Consider the following 17531-nt stretch of genomic DNA (forward strand, 5'->3'; position numbering starts at 1 on the left):
GGTAGGTTCAAATATAAACTTAGATGCAATTTTTTATTCCTTTTTTGGCCAAGAAATTTCAGTTTTTATTTCAGGATACAGTATACAGATATTGGGGCTAAATATCACCAATCTCTGGGTAACTCCTGGGTCTGTTTTGATCCTGCCCCTGGAATGCCCTGACACTAGATAGCACCAAGCTGGTCTGTCGAGTTTCTCAGCAGCATTATCCAGGTATCTCCACTGAACATCCAGTAATGGCCCTGGTCACTATTATTTATTTAGGTAACAGGCGTTGCTTCCTAGATAAGTAACTTTGGATATCTATAGATAGGGAAGTTATACATTTACTGGCAACCATTAACATAAAACTTTCTTTGAAAATTAATCCCCCAAAATGTAAGTGTACTGATTCTTCAAGCTGCATAATGAGAAATTCTATATGATATCAAAAACTACAATATACCAATTGACTGTCTTTTTCCTGCCAGTGTTTGTAATTCATTTCCATACTTTCTTAGTAGAACATTATTAATTTAATTGTTAACCGGTATCAAGTCATAAATAAACCTGAAACTTGAATTATAGCTAACCTGCCATTATGGAAAAGTAAAATTTTCACCATTGGGATTGCTGTAGGGACTTAGGTGTCTTATTTATGTTTGTTTTGGAAAATGAAAAGGTTTTGCTTTGCTCATATATCTGAAGGATGATATGTGAATGATAAGTGCTTTATGTTTATCCCTTTGGTAAGAATAGATTTATTAACATTCATCTAAGATGTCCTCACATGTTTGACAATAAAACAGTCAATAGTCACAGGAAGTTAGAAAACAATGCAGCTGTAAGGAAAAAGAAAGAACTTCAATTTGTATACAGTACTGATTCTCACTTGGTTCTGAAATAATGATAGAATGTGATAAACCTGTGCATTGAATACATAGAGGGGCATAATCGAACAGAAAAGCCTATCTCCATGGGCGTTTATCTCCGAGAACGGGTCCGTGAAGGGGCGGACCGAATCGTATTTTCGAAAAAACATGGACGTTTATCTTTTTTTGAGCTGGGCGTTTTTGTTTTTCAGCGATAATGGAAACCGAAAACGCCCAGCTCAAAAACGAATAACTCCAAGACATTTATTCGTGGGAGGGGCCAGGATTCGTACTGCACCGGTCCACCTCACATGCCAGGACACCAACCGGGCACCCTAGGGGGCACTTTTATAAAAAAAAAAAAAAGGTAAAACAGCTCCCAGGTGCATAGCACCCTTCCCTTGGGTGTTGAGCCCCCAAAATCCCCCCTCAAAACCCACTGCCCACAAGTCTACACCATTACTATAGCCCTAAGGGGTGAAGGGGGGCACCTACACGTGGGTACAGTGGGTTTGGGGGGCGGTTTGGAGGGCTCCCATTTACCAGCACAAGTGTAACAGGTGGGGGGGGGGGGATGAGCCTGGGTCCACCTGCCTGAAGTCCACTGCTCCAGTGACCTGCATACTGCTGCCAGGGAGGTGGGTATGACATTTGAGGGTGAAAATAAAAAGTTGTGAAACGGCATATTTTGTGGTGGGAGGGGGTTCGTGACCACTGGGGAAGTCAGGGGAGGTCATCCCCGATTCCCTCCAGTGGTCATCTGGTCATTTAGGGCACTTTTTGGGGCCTTATTCGTGGAAAAACAGGGTCCAGGAAAAGTGCCCTAAATTCTCGCTAAAAACGCATATTTTTTTTCCATTATCGGCGAAAGGCGCCCATCTCTGATCGGCAGATAACCACGCCCCAGTCCCGCCTTCACCACACCTTCGACACGCCCCCATCAACGTTGTCCGCATCCGCGACGGAGTGCAGTTGAAAACGTCCAAATTCGGCTTTTGAATATACCGCTTTATTCATTTTTGGGAGATAAACGTCTGTCTCCCGATTTGGGTCACAATATAGGCGTTTTTCTCTTTCGATTATAAGCAGGATAGTAAACATAGTAGATGACGGCAGAAAAAGACCTGCACGGTCCATCCAGTCTGCCCAGTCTGGTACAGAATATACACTAATGTCCTTGAATCATCAAGGATGTCATGCCATCATGACTAATTGATTTCTAATATTAGAAATATATTTATAAATGTACAGAGGCTCACTATCTGGGTAAAGGTTTTAGAAAGTGTTGCTGTCATAGAGACATTGTGCAATGAGTATCATGACTTGGATGTAGCCATATTAGGTTTTATTGTGTTTAGAAAGGGTGGGATAGGAAACAATGCAGGAAAATAGCATTTGGGGCTTGATTCTGTATATGGTTCCTAAAACTTCCGCATGGAAAAAAATATGCCTAGGCGTATTCTGTAAAGTATACCTACATTTTATAGAATAGGCTTAAATTTCTACATAGTATGTAGAATACGCTGAGTGCAGCTACTTTGCCATGCACTAACAGATTAGCATGTGATTAGTGCATGAGTCCTTACCACCCAGGGGCGTAGCCAGAAAACAGATTTGGGTGGGCCTAGGCAAAGTGGGTGGGCACCAAATGTTCTCCCCCCCCCCACCCCCACACACACATACACCAAAAAAATTATCTCAGCTGGCAGAAAAAAGCTTCTTTCTATCTTGGCAGTCTGCAGCAGGCATACGCTGAAAACTGAGCATGTGCCACTATCATGGAGAGTAGCATTTTCGTTACCATTAGTCTTCAACTGGCAGAGCTTGGGATCCCCACCAGCTACCAGTAAACATGTGCTACTGTTGGGTGGGCCTGAGCCCTTAGTGGGTGGGCCATGGCCCACCCAAGGCCCAGCTGTGGCTACACCATTGTCATCACCTAAAAAATAGGTGGAAGTAAGGGTTCACACGTTAATCTTTTTAATGGTTGTGCACTAAGGGTACTAGCACATGTCAACCAAAAGAATCATAAAGGAACTCCAAGAATGAGCTGTCAATGGCATTTAAAGTTTATTGAAGGTCCCAGCATGGACCATGTTTTGGCAGAATGCCGCACAAATAAGTAGAAAATGTTGCAAAGACTCTACAACATCAAGGTAAGACCATGTGTAGCAGGAGGCTGGAACATCTTGAGAACTATGCTAAACATCTTAATTTAAGATTTCTGAACTTTCCAAAGATCCAAGGTTTGGGCCCTAAAGAGACGCTTAAGAAGCATTTTGTGGAAATATTGAAGATCTCCTCAGACTTGATTCCTCCTGTTGGCAAGGCTTTTTATCTAACTAAAGGAAACCAATCCTTAGAGAATAAAGTTCTCCTGGATATGAATCTGACTGCCTTTTTGGAATCTTCTGAAGAGGTAGTTCAGGGAAGATGGCTACTTGTAGACTCCTTTGTTTTTCAAAACAGAATATCAACACAGTTATGTGTTTATTTTTTAGGAACTCTCAGACTTTATTTCTTGGACAAAGTAATGTAAATTATTTCTTGCTATGAAAGAAGAGACATGCAGTTTGGGTGCCTCGTGTTTGCTTTGTTAACCTTGCAAATGCTTATTTAAGAACTTGGGGAATAACTAAGGGGCAATTTTACTAAGTAGGCTAAAAAGTGGCCTGCACTATCCCTAGTAGGGGTCTTCCCATGCACTAAGGCCACTTTTATTGCTGCCGGTAAATGGCCGATTTTGACATTTCTGCAATAAAGGCCGTGCACTAATTTTCCCATTAGCACATGGCCATTAGTGTGAGATTACTTACTGACACCGATGTGGTAGGCCGTAAGAGCTTACGCACTAATCCTGTGCTAATCAGTGCACAGCAATGCCCATACACTAACCGATTAGCATAGCCATGCCACTCTCCACCCCCAAATGCCTCCAATGTTAAAAAATAAACTTTACTTTATAGGACGTGGGTAGCACGCACACATGCAGAAAGTACTGTGAGACACCTGAGTGCACCCTGCAATAGTGCAGTTTAGCTACTTTATAGTAAGCAAGCTTTAGTGCTTACCACAGCTTTGTAAAAGGACCCCTGTATTTTTCATGTTCCTGAGCAGCTGAGATTTTTCTTTTGGACTCTAGGAGATTGCTTAACCCAGTTGTTTCAACTCCTAATCAAATTGAGGATGAGGAAGACAGAGAGAGATTGCATTTTAGAAGATAACTCTGTCACAGTCACTCCTATTATCTTTTGGTTTAATTGTTTTTTTCTTATTAATCCCTCTGAGTTTCTTCTTCGCTTCCTAATAAGTTTGTGGTCTACTCAAGCTTTGTAGTAGTTTTCCTTATTTAGGGGCCCTTTTACTAAGCTGTGGTAAGCACTAATGTAGGCTTACCAAAGTTTAAAAATCACTACTGCAGCTCGTTCTGAGGCGTCCAATGGTAGTTTTGCCATCTGTGTGTGCTTCCCGCTTGAGGTGAAGAGTAGGCATGGCCAGTGCTAATTGGTTAGCGCAGCTGCATTGCTGCACACTAACCCCCAGATTCTATATATGGCACCTCAATTTCCAAATGGAATTCGAAGCGTATTATATAACAATGTGCATAACAATTGGTTAATTAGCTAATCTGCACTGTTAATTGGATGTTAACAAGCAATTAGCAGCTCTACTTGGCATTGAGATCTACGAGTGTAAATGACTAAGTGTATTCTATAATGTGGTGCACCTAAATTCTAAGTCACATAGTTGAAAAGAGGGCATGGCCATGGGTAGGACGTGGGAGTTTCTGATATATATGCGTATTATTTTAGAATACATCCATTCTGCACCTAAGTAGGCATCCAGATTTACACCAAGTAACATGTTGCGTAAATCGATGTGACCAGATTTGGATGCATGGAGAGCTGCTCGGCATATTCTATATACCACATGGAATTTAAGCCTATTCTATAAAATTTAGGCAATAAGGCCTAGGTAAAAATTTTTTCCACATGGAATTTTCAGGCACCACATATAGAATCTAGCCCTAACCAATTAGCATGTGGTTAGCACGGGAGTCCTTACCACAAAGAAAACAGGTGTCAGTAAGAGATCCTGCACTAATGCCCACATGCCAATTATGAAATTTGTGCATGGCCATTAAAGAGGGAAACAGGAAACGCAGCTGTTTTACAGCCATGCTAAAAGTGGTCTCAGATTGCGGGAAACCCATGCGCTAATCATAGCACAGGCCATTTTTTAGCACAACTTAGTTTGGTCTCTATTAGACTTTTGCCTTTTATTCTATGCTCATGTTTCTATAGCAAGTGTTACTTGTGAAAATATTTGAAATTTCAATAAAAATACAATTTCAAAAATGGCTTAAAGGTATCATATGAAATGGAACTGAAAATTTGTATAATGTTATTAATAACTAACTTTATATTATGTCAAATTGCCATGACTAAAACAGCATACAGATGTTCTATAGCTGGTGTAAGTGACCGCACCTCAAACTATAGGCATGCTTTGGACCTATTGCATGACTATTCTAAAATTAAAAGTAGGCACCTATTTTCCTTCTAGAATAGGCTCCAAATAGACATTTTCTTGATGTCTAAAAATAGATGTCCTTTTATACTGAACACTGTCAGTCGAAAATTCCCTCAACTAGCTCAGCACTGCTTGCATAGTGAACAGGTAGAGGAAATATGAAGGGGCAATATTATCCAGATAGTGGTGATTTTCAGACTTAAACTAAATGGATAGAAGGTGCAGCAGCAGTCCACAGCATAAACCTCCTAATTCTATAAAAGTCACCAAACATTGTGCAAGCAAATTTTGGCATGTGTCCAATTTGTGCCTGCAATTTAACTGAATAACGAGCTAGTTAGCACCAATAACTGACATTTTTAGCAAGCAATTAGTGGCACAAATTTGATTTAATTGGAATTTATGCACTTAAATTTAGGCACGGGATCCATGCATATAAATTGGGCTAGATACTGTATATGGTGCCTGAAAATTCCATGTAGAAAAAAAATACACCTTGGTGTATTCTCTAAAGTATGCCTATATTTTATAGAATAGGCTTAAATTTCTGCACAGTATATAGACTACGCGAAGCAACTTTCTTTCTGACCAACTTTAGTCACAGCCATTTGCACCATGTTTTACTTGGCGTAAATCCTGGTGCCTAAATTAGGCACAGAGCGGGTGTATTCAATAACAACGTGCATAGATTTTTGAAATGCCCATGCCCCGCCCATGGCCACACCCCCTTTTCAACTATGAGACTTAGAATTTAGGTGCACCATGTTACAGAATACGCTTAGCAAGTTGTGCGCATAAATCTTGATTCCAATTAATGCTGATAATTGCTTGTTAACATCCATTTAACAGCACTGATGACTAGTTTACCAATTAAGGGGACCTATTACAAAGGCACGTAAGGGCCTACGTGGATCCAGCATGCACCAAATCAGCATTACCACCCAGCCACGGCATACCCCAGGCGGTAATTCTGAATTTGGCGTGCGCCAAAAACACATGATAGAAAATATTTTCTATTTTCTACTGTATGGTACTTACCCAGTGATAGCAGTGGGCATGTCCTGCATGCCTACCGCCTGGGTGGCACGTGAGACCTTACCACTAAAGGTCTCAGGTCGAAAATGGACACGTGCTGGTTTTTTATTTTGACGCACATCCATTTTCTGGCCCCTTAAAAAGGCCCCTTTTCCAGGATGCGGTAAAAACTGGCCTGGCATGCGCCCAAAAGATGCGCTCATACTGCTGCAGGCCACTTTTTGCCGCAGCTTAGTACAAGGGCCCTTAAGTTATGTGCATTGTTATAGAATACGCTTCGGTTTCTGTGTGGAAATCTCAGCGCCATATATAGAATCCCAGGGTTTACATGCGAGTAAAAAACAGGGGTGTGGAAGTGGGAGGGTCAAGGGTAGTATGAGGGCATTCCTAGCTTTCTGTGCATCGTTGTAGAATATTTAGGTATGTACATTTGCACCACATTTCAACTGGTGCAAATGGCCGCATCTAAAGTTAAGTGTGAGTCCCAGGTATAAGCGCTATTCTATAAACTGTATCTAACTTTAAACACAGCTTATAGAATAGCACTTTTTCAGTGCCAATTTTGTCAGAATTCACCTCAATATGTGCATTCAAGAGTGTGCATTTTCTGAGTGTGTATTCAATTCATTTAATCACCTAAAACTGTAAAGTACATGTAAATAGCTTGTACCTACAAATGTAGGAGCCAGCTCTGTGAGTGATGTGGGTGCTTGATCATCCCCAATATTGAGCCAACTCCTTGACTATGTCCAGGGACAGGTAATTTCCATTTGGTTTAGTAGCACCCCCAATAAATTTGAAAAGTTGGCTCCTCTGCCTACAAATATACGTACAACTTAACATGCATACTATTGATTGTGCCCATTATTACATTCTTGTGTGTATACAGTAAGTGCCTCAAAAAAGGCAAAATAGATCCAATGGCCATGAAAAATTATACAAAAGTAGGGTAAAATGAGCTTGAATCAAACTTAGTTGTGGTGAGGCACACCCCTAGTATTTGGCCATGCTCAGCTGTTTTGTTTTGTTTATTTCATGACAGATGTGACGTATTTACTTCTTTTTTTATATATCTTTTTAAAATAGATTTTAAACTTGAAAATAAGTGAACACAGCATTATAACCAACCATTAAGAACGTGAACAAATTGTTAGAAGTACACAGCAACAGTAGCAGCATTGAAAACTGACAAAAAGTCATACTACAGAAAATTAACTGTAGTGTAAATTGCATATATTTTTTGTTTAATTCCCAACCTACACTCCTCCCCCCCCCCCCTCAAGTGCAACACAAATGATTAAAAAAAACAATCCAAGTCCACCAGAGTCGGGTGTAGGAGAGCTTAGCTAAGTAATGAACGACCTTCTTGATTAATAATTTAAAACTCAGCTGTGTGCCTGATTGGACATCACCCTCCATATTGACTCCCATATATGTTGAAATTTGATTCATCATCTGGGATCTATCCAGCTCATTCTGCACAACTGTAATACTATCATGGCATAACTTTCACCAGTGCATCATAGCAGGCAGAGAGCCGCTCCTCCGTTGAACCAAAATGCGCTTTCTAACCAAAAAGAACAAGTAATAAAGAAACTGTTTCTCCAAAGCTGCAGTTGAATGCTTAATGGACACGCAATCATGAAACAAAAACAACTGGGAACCAAATGGGATCTGTTTATACAACACCCTTAATAATATAAGCTGTTTACTGATCCCACTAAGTAGAGGAGTGTGGTAGCCGTGTTAGTCCACTCTTAAGGTTATCAATAGAAATCAAACAAAATAAAACATGGAAAAGAAAATAAGATGATACCTTTTTTATTGGATATAACTTAATACATTTCTTGATTAGCTTTCGAAGGTTGCCCTTCTTCCTCAGATCGGAAATAAGCAAATGTGCTAGCTGACAGTGTTTATAAGTGAAAACATTCAAGCATTACTGTGACAGTCTGACAGGGTGGGAGGAGGGGGGTGGGTAGGAAGTATGCATGGGGACATCAAAGCATATCATTGATATTCTAACAGGGTGGGTGTGGATAGGTGAGGGGAGGGTGATCAACAGAGACATACAGCTTTATGGTTTATAATGGGCTAGGAACCCCAGATCCTTGTTAAGTCCTTTCTGTTGGGTGTTAAAATATTAAATCATTCTGACTTCAAAGGTCTTACGTTCTTGTATGGTTTTAAAGTTACCTTTGAGGATTCTCACTGTGAAATCACTGGTACAGTGTCCTGGTCCTGTAAAATGTTGACCAACAGGCGTGGGAACCCTGCTGGCACCAGGGTTCCCACGCCTGTTGGTCAACATTTTACAGGACCAGGACACTGTACCAGTGATTTCACAGTGAGAATCCTCAAAGGTAACTTTAAAACCATACAAGAACGTAAGACCTTTGAAGTCAGAATGATTTAATATTTTAACACCCAACAGAAAGGACTTAACAAGGATCTGGGGTTCCTAGACAATTATAAACCATAAAGCTGTATGTCTCTGTTGATCACCCTCCCCTCACCTATCCACACCCACCCTGTTAGAATATCAATGATATGCTTTGATGTCCCCATGCATACTTCCTACCCACCCCCCTCCTCCCACCCTGTCAGACTGTCACAGTAATGCTTGAATGTTTTCACTTATAAACACTGTCAGCTAGCACATTTGCTTATTTCCGATCTGAGGAAGAAGGGCAACCTTCGAAAGCTAATCAAGAAATGTATTAAGTTATGTCCAATAAAAAAGGTATCATCTTATTTTCTTTTCCATGTTTTATTTTGTTTGATTTCTACTGATCCCACTAGAAATTGGCCTGTGAATTTCCTCTGATATCATGGGCACGCTTTAATTGTTTTCTCAGACCCCACCTTTTCAGCACCATCCAACTGCAAGAGCTATCTTTATTCTCCTACCAGATCTCCCAAACATGAAATCAGCAAAAGGCCAACAAAATATCGTTGTTATAGGCTTTGATGCTCCTTTGCTACTTACAGGGTGATATTGAGAAACAACCCTTGCAAATGCTTTTGCAAAATATCATGCACATTTTGTGCTGCCAATGAGACTTTACGGCTTAATTCATGAGTTTAAATCAGATGAGATGATTTCCATTCCCCAGGGACAAAGAAACAGCAAAAACAAATGCCTATCGCATTCATTTAACATGGCCAGGTTATGAATGCTGAGCGAGCAGGAATGCAAGCCTCCCGCGCTGCTTACTCCTCTATTGTTCAGAGGGGGAAAACTGTGAATTCATAATGCTTTCAGCCAATTAAGCTAATAAATCTTTGGGGTCTAATTGACTTTTTTCCCCTCACATTTTTAATTAACAGAGTAATCGTGTTGTGAAACTTTTGTTCAGCACAAGAGACCGAGAAGCTAACCTTTTAATGAGAGGTTTTTCAGTTATGTATACTCTGCAAACAGAGAATGCTGTTCTTTCTGCATATACAAATATGTTTCTTACTTGTAAAACCCTTACCTGCTCCTGGAATGATAAGGGTTCAGTACATGTTTGAAAGAAGCTTCAGAAGAGATGCAAAGACTTTTATTAAACAAACACAAATTCTGCAGTTTTGAGTTGCTGTTGTTGAGCGGATGTGTTAAAAGAATTTCATCTCCTTATAAATTCACTGATTGTAAAAGACTGTACTAAAAAATAAAACAATCTCCCACTTCAGTTCAGAGCACCTTTCCAAAAAGAGAAAATAAAAGCAATTCAAAGTTATTGAAGCAAGAGATAAGATGCTGACAGGTTTATAAATAACTGGCAAGTGTGGAGCAGAAATAGAGAAGGAAAGGTTATAACTTCAGCGATGGGGAGCCCTCCTTCCCTCTCAGCCCCCATTCCCCTCAAATCCTTTTTCAATCTTACCTAGCCCCCAATCTTACCAGAATAAAGAGGCTATACACTTCTGGGATAACAAAGGCTGCTGCTTCTTTATTGTCAATAATTTAAATGTAAAACCAGATGACAACACGTTAACCCCAAACTACATTAAGAATATTCAAAAATCCACATTTTCTTCCATCACCACTCGCCCTTGCAGCAAAGTGGCATGAAATAACCATAGCCCCACCTCAGCCGAACAAAGGCCTATAAATTCCAGCATGTACCTCTGTGCCTAATTTAAACCAAGTCACCTGACCCATTAGTTAAAAACTGGCTCATCTCCCATGAGCCTGAGACTCTCCGGTAGCTAGGGTTACCACCCGCTACGACAAAGGCCTCCCATTCCACAGTCCGAAGCCCCTCAGACTCCTGAATAACAAAGGGAGGGAGGGTGTGAAAGCCGCCTCTGAAGAGTAGGAAAAGCCCTGCGCCTCGGAGGTTATGCCCTTAAAAAACCTTTCCAACTATCACGCCTCGTCTGGGCCCTTCCCTTGCCTCTTCCAATCAGCTCTTCCCTCAGCCTGGCTTACCCTTAAACTTGGCAATGGCAAACCAAGCTGTCTGGAACTGCTGCCCCCTGACCTTGCTATCTCCTCTACCCCTTCACTCTTGTTTTTTCTGCATTATCCCTAATACTACCGGTAAAGAGGGCCTAAATCCTTCAGTTAATTGACACCCTCCAGACAAGCTGTCGGGCTAGATAATTTGGTTTAAAAAAGGGTAGCAAAAGCTGAATGAGAAAGTAGAGATGAGATGAGAGGAAGATCAGTATGAGCGGGAGGAGAATAGAGAAGTTAAAGTCAAGTATGTGTAAATGATACATCAATTTCAAGCTAATCCATTTTACTGACATTTCTAATTTCTGACAAACTCAGTATTTACAGGACTAGGACTATGGAAACCATCATTTGCAGCTTTGAGGGGGTATGTGTGTCCACTGTTTTATCGTTCTCTGCTCAGCCAGACCATTGTAGTGCTGGTCCTGACCTGGCATGCACGGTTATGGAAAGGCTGCACATGTTGTTGAAGTACCACAGGAAACAGAAAGAAAACCGAAAGGAATCCCACATAGAACGTAGTCAGCAAACGACAGTGGGTAGGTGAAGAAAGCTTGAGATGAACAAAGAACACAAGATGGTCATCAATGAAAAAGCCGCTTTTATTTCTGGTGCATATAAACATATATAAAGCCCGACACACTACCATGGTTCGGCACAGAGTGCCTGCCTCAGGGATCATAAGATGTAGATACATCCAAGATAGTGTAAAACTGATCTTTAAAAAGACCTTAATGGTAGTGATGTGCCGTAACCAGGACTGACTTCCTGCAACTCTCCATTTGCCCACAGGAGTTTCAAATATATTCTATTTAAGATTGAAAAAATATGAATATAAAAACTGTTCCCAAGATACAATATCAATTCTTATACCTCCACTATTACCAAATGGCATCTCCTAGGATATCAAAAAAGAAAAGAAAAAGCCTTAGAGCTCACAATGGCATATTTTACATAGTGCTGACACAATTTGGTATTAGTGAGGTATAAGAATTGATATTGTATCTTGGTGATAGTCCTTCATTTCCCTATAATAATAGTTGTGTGTAGAAAAACTATTAATCATATTTAAGGGTGTGATAGTTCTAATTAATTCATACATTGACCATTTAAAAAATAAGTCACCTTAACTGGCTTCCAACAGAAACGGATGCATATAGATGCATTTCCTGTAGCACTGATTTCAAGTGGATATATTTTTACCAGCAGCAGTAATCAAATAGTTTATAATAAAATAATATATATGTCTCATAATTCTTATTCATCAGTTTAAACATACTTAAACTAAGGTGTACATTCATGTAGAAATAAATGAAAATATATAGATATGTGTGCATGTATATATGAGGAAGTAACAATAAATAAGATTAATTTTTACTGTTTTGATGCTATATTTACATTCACCTTGTTTATTGACTCCTTATGTATATGCCTTGACTGTGAATCACATTGTGGTTTGCAATCTAGTCATCTATGTTTCCGAGCTGCTACTGATTTATTTAAATGCCATGACTGATGAATGCCAAGGGACACATTCAAACCTTTTTACATTAAATGTTAGACACATAATGCATGCACTCCCAGAGACTCAGGAAGTACATCAATGGTGTCAAACTCATTCAAGGGCTAAGTTGGTTAAAAATATACTTGAAACTGACTGAGCGGTGGGGAGGAACAGGGAAATAAGTATCCTTGAGCAGAATTGGTGTCTCCTCTGTTGTCTAAAGTCATTGAATATCCTTCTTTCAAAATGTGTTAGAGGTGTAAGACTGGACCTGAGAAGTCTTGAGCACCGAAGTTCCTTTATAGAATAGACTTGGGACACCTAAATGGAAATGCCCAGTTATTGAATTGCCCCCTAAAGGCTAGCATCAAGAAAGTACGCTAAATTTAGGCATGAAAAGTATGGATCTGAGTGTCAATTCTATGATGTCAATCGCATGCAATATTGTCATTACAGAAAACAGTGTAAGTTGGCAATCACTCGCCTAGCTTCAGGCATGAGCACTCATAGCATGTCAATGGCTGCTGTAAATGGTCGCACCTAAATTAGACACTTGGGCAAGACACACCCCCTGATCTGCCCATGTGCGTGCTTCCTGTAGAGCAGTGTTTCCCAAGTCCAGTCCTGGAGTACCCCCTTGCCAGTCAGGTTTTCAGGATATCCACAATGAATATGCATGAAAGAAATTTGCATATAATGGAGGCAGTCTATGTAAATCAAGTTCATACATATTCACTGTGGATATCCTGAAAACCTGACTGGCAAGGGGGTACTCCAGGACTGGACTTGGGAAACACTGTACTAGAGCATTTAGGTGTTTGGTTTATAGAATAGTGTATAAGCGCAGTTACATGTGTGACTACAAATTAATGCCAATTACCACCAATTAACACTAAGGTTTATTATCAGTATCTTAAGACCAATTGGTGCCTAATTTAACAATTATGCACACAACTGGTAGTATTCTATAACTTGCGTGCCCAAATTTGGAACTTTGGGTACACACATTTATAGAATCTGGCCCTAAATGTTTTAAGACACACAAATTAAACAAATACATGCTAGCATGCACATCACTTCAACATGTTCCAAGAACTAGAGCCAACTAGGAGGCCAAAGAAATGGCACTTTAATAAATGTTCTAGCCAAGACAGAGAGAATGATAATGCTATAGTCTCTTGAGCCATGATTAGTTTCAACATAGGAATCAAGGATGTGCATGAACATTCCCTCCTAATTCCCACACAGCAATGTGATGACGTTTGATAACATTTTTTTCTAAAGTCTAGTGGGGGGAGGGGGAGGGAAGAGGCAGAAGTTGCAATGTGAGGTGGCTAACTGGAGTTCTAAGGCCTATGTTTTTGGTGGCCAGATGAATTTGTAAGGCCAGAAATGGCCTGCAAGCTATATGTTTGCAATCACAGAAGTGCATATATACATAATCAAAAAGGAAAAGGGGTTAGAAACAGCTAAAATGGCAGCGCCCATTTTTGGACTTGTTAGCGTTTCTCATTTCAGCTTCACTATGGACATCATTTTCTCAAAGTAGAAGAAGGTTACATTCGTTGATCATTATCAGATTTATATTGAATGAGCTTGAGAGCTTGGTTCCAGGCTTATCAAAGCTTTGGGTTCCATGTTTATATTTTTTACGATCAATAAGAATTTTTGTTTACTGAGGTCTTCTGAAGTTTAAATATGTTTATTCTATCCTCGTTTCATGCAATTCTTGTCTTTCAGCTGCAGAGGGGATGTTATGTGATCCTTTGTGCTCAAACAGTGGCTGTTGGGGTCCAGGTCCTGACCAATGCCTGTCTTGTAGATACTTTAGCAGGGGAAAAACCTGCATTGACTCCTGTAATCTCTATGATGGGTAAGATATCCTTCAAATATCTTTTGATATACATGGGGAGGGGGGGGGGGGGATAAAGTTTCTAAATGGTGCCGAAAGATCAGCACCAAAAAAAATAGCTCAACACTATTATATAAATGGTGCTTAAAATTAGGCGCCATTTATAGAATAGTGCTTAACTCTGGGATCTGTGACAACGTTTTGGCGTGACCATTTACACCAACTGAACCTTGGTATAAATCCTCATCCATGGATACCCCTTGTTCTATTAAAAAAATGCATAACATTGGCACTTGCATTCCCTTGTGTGCTTACTCACAAGTTAACCAAACCAACAGTTTATGAAGGTGGAAATAACTTGGCCTCAGCTTTATTTAAGATTGACAAAACCAAGTATACAGATAACAATATGCCAAAACGTAACAATTCAAGTTACTTCCCAAGTGACCTTCACTTACTATTTATCAAATCTTTCTTCATAGCTAGTCAGTGATGATCTAATCACTCATTCTTATCTCTTCTACTCATATTCAAACACATATCTGTTCAGAATGAGACCTGTGGTGTCATCAAAGTTTCATCTCCGCTTGTGGCAGTCTCGCACACAAGCCTATCATATCCCTATAAATTATACTAATTTATCCTTTCATGAACGCTGCTTGTGAATTCCCCATGCCTTTTCCAAGCTGTGGCTCTAAGCCAAACCCGACCCCCAATAATCAGCAGAATCACAAAGTTTCACAACAGCAAAATATTAAACAACCTACAATGACCGAGATCATCCCAGATCTCCTAGGGAGGGCCGGTAGGGGATTAAATTTTAACTGAATGAATCCTTTCTACCCTTTAACCATTGACTACCCCTTCCTTCTTTTCACATCAAAAGCCCATCAACTCCTGAACTGTTTTCCTTCACAATCCCACCCCCTAGAGTTCACTCTACCAATCAGAACCCCTTATAACTGTCAATCAAATCACTGAGCCACTTCTCCTTCATCTGTAATCCCCCAGAAACAAGGGAAAGGGGAAAGTGAAATGGGACTTGATATACCGCCTTTCTGAGGTTTTTGCAACTACATTCAAAGCGGTTTACATATATTAAGGTACTTATTTTGTACCAGAGGCAATGGAGGGTTAAGTGACTTGCTCAGAGTCACAAGGAACTTCAGTGGGAATCAAACTCAGTTCTCCAGTTCTCATACATATATCAGCCCTTTAAGAATTCTACTACTAACCTACTACTACTACTTATCATTTCTATAGCGCTACTGTACGTACGCAGCACTGTACACTTGAACATGAAGAAACAGTCCCTTCTCAACAGACCTTACAATCTAATTAGGGCAGACAAACAGGACAAATAAAAGATAAGTGAATTATTAAGGTGGGGATGATAAAATAAGGGTACTGAACAAGTGAGTAAGGGTTAGGAGTTAAAAGCACCATTCAACCAATTTTTAATGCAACTATATATTTACTGTGGGTATCCCTAGCAAAAACAATAGAGAGACTAGGATCCAATAAACAAAGGAACAACACCAGGAGCTGTACATCAGAAGTAACACTTTATTGATGTACTGCTTGACGTGGTCACATTTCAGCATATGTCTGCATCAGGGGCGTGTCCTCTTATCTAAAATACAAATTAGTATATTCTGACATAAAACATGTATAAATATAGACGAAAGCATATAAAAAACCTTTGGTATACAATTAATGAAAGGACAAAAATCTGCAAGATACCATATTGCACATAGATACACAAACCAACACATGTCACTCACAGTAAACACTTGTACATCTATGACCAACTCAATTCTGGAAAGGAGTCAAAATCTAGATGCCATATTTAATTAAATCAAAATTTGTGGTATAAATTCATTTTTAACATACATAATTTTACCTACCCTAAATGCACACTCACAATAACTGTGTGTATAATGTAATAGATGTGTTTTTTAACCTAGAGAAATATGGAATGATGTATTTTTTTTAACTTTACCATGAGGGAGTGAGTGGTATAGCAGCAGGTTTCCCTAAGAACATTCCCTCACTAGTGTTGAAGTTAAACCACCTTATGGCAGGAGGCACTAACCTGCTGAATCAGAGGGGTAGGGCTCAGGCAGGTAGGTGGTTCAATGCCCTGGAGCAGAACAGTTCAGAGAGGTCCTGAGTAAAGGAATTCTCTCAGGGTGTTCCCGTTGGCTGCAGCACCTGGGGAAAGCCTGGGGAAGAGGAGCAGCTCTCAGCAGAGATTGCTGCCCTGTGTTTGCCAGAAGCTTAGGCTTCAGTGAGGTAGGACCAATGCACTTTTTCTAGTGAAAAAGGTGCCGGTACTCAAATGCTAGGCCACCCTTCAGGGGTGGGGGTAATCACTGAGGGACCCTCCCCACAATAGCCAGGCCCCCTGCAACCAGTCACAGAACCTGTGACAATGCAGAATTGGTGTGTAGAGCCTGAGTTCTTTCATTAAAACTTGGGTTCCATGGGTCAATTTTAGCAGACAATGGAAAAGGTGCCGGTACTCAGTACCCCCAAGTACCCCCTCAAAAAAAACCCTGGGCAGGACAAGTTTCCTTAGAGCCGTAATATAAGAGAGTGTTAACTAAACCTGTGAAGCTGTGTTAGGGAGAGACTACAGGAACCTTGGAGTCAAGAAGAAGTGACAGTTTGTTGAACCTGTGGAAGTTATATCTGGGGTTGGCTTCAGGGACCTTGAAGCAAGAGGTGAAAGTAGTATGCAATGAATTGTAGAGCCTGACAGGGACAGGGCTCAGAGGGAACTATAGTAAAGCTCCAAGTGATTATTTATTTAGAGTATCCAGCCTGTGGAGAGAACAGACTTGAAAGGTCCTTACTTTGAACTTAATAAGTTATTGTTTACTTACAACTATTATGTGTGGCTGTATTCCTGAGAGTTTCCTGACCGCAAAGCCATGTGGCCACATTTACATTTACGATGTATAGATGTCTGTAATTAAAAAAAACATCCTTAATCTTTTTCAATAGTGAGTGTCTTCACTGAACTGTATTAAAAACCTCATGTCTCATACATAAGAAATATTTGTTTCTGTTTTTTTAACTGCAAAAATGAATGTCAACGATTGACATCTAAATCCTTCCATGCTTGATTTTGCAGCTTTTTTTTTTCAGTTTTGTTGTTGTTGCTGTTGAAGAATTTAAAATGTAGACAAAAATGTTAAGGTTAGGATAATTAGTTATTATCACAAAAATCAAGCATGGAAAGATTCAGATTGATAGTGGATTGATCTGTATTATTGGGACGGAGCTGTTCTTCCCTCAACTTCT

General features: G+C 40.0%; 1 protein-coding gene across 1 annotated transcript in view; it reads left to right on the forward strand.

Annotated features, from left to right (window-relative positions):
* Positions 1–17531, forward strand: part of ERBB4 (erb-b2 receptor tyrosine kinase 4) — a 1861028-nt gene that overhangs the window by 1398292 nt on the left and 445205 nt on the right. Inside the window, exon 13 of the mRNA XM_030209189.1 lies at positions 14111–14243. Within this exon, the coding sequence (XP_030065049.1) occupies positions 14111–14243 (133 nt within the window). The remainder of the gene's footprint in view (positions 1–14110; positions 14244–17531) is intronic.

Source organism: Microcaecilia unicolor, chromosome 7, assembly GCF_901765095.1.
Source record: "Microcaecilia unicolor chromosome 7, aMicUni1.1, whole genome shotgun sequence".
Taxonomy (NCBI): domain Eukaryota; kingdom Metazoa; phylum Chordata; class Amphibia; order Gymnophiona; family Siphonopidae; genus Microcaecilia; species Microcaecilia unicolor.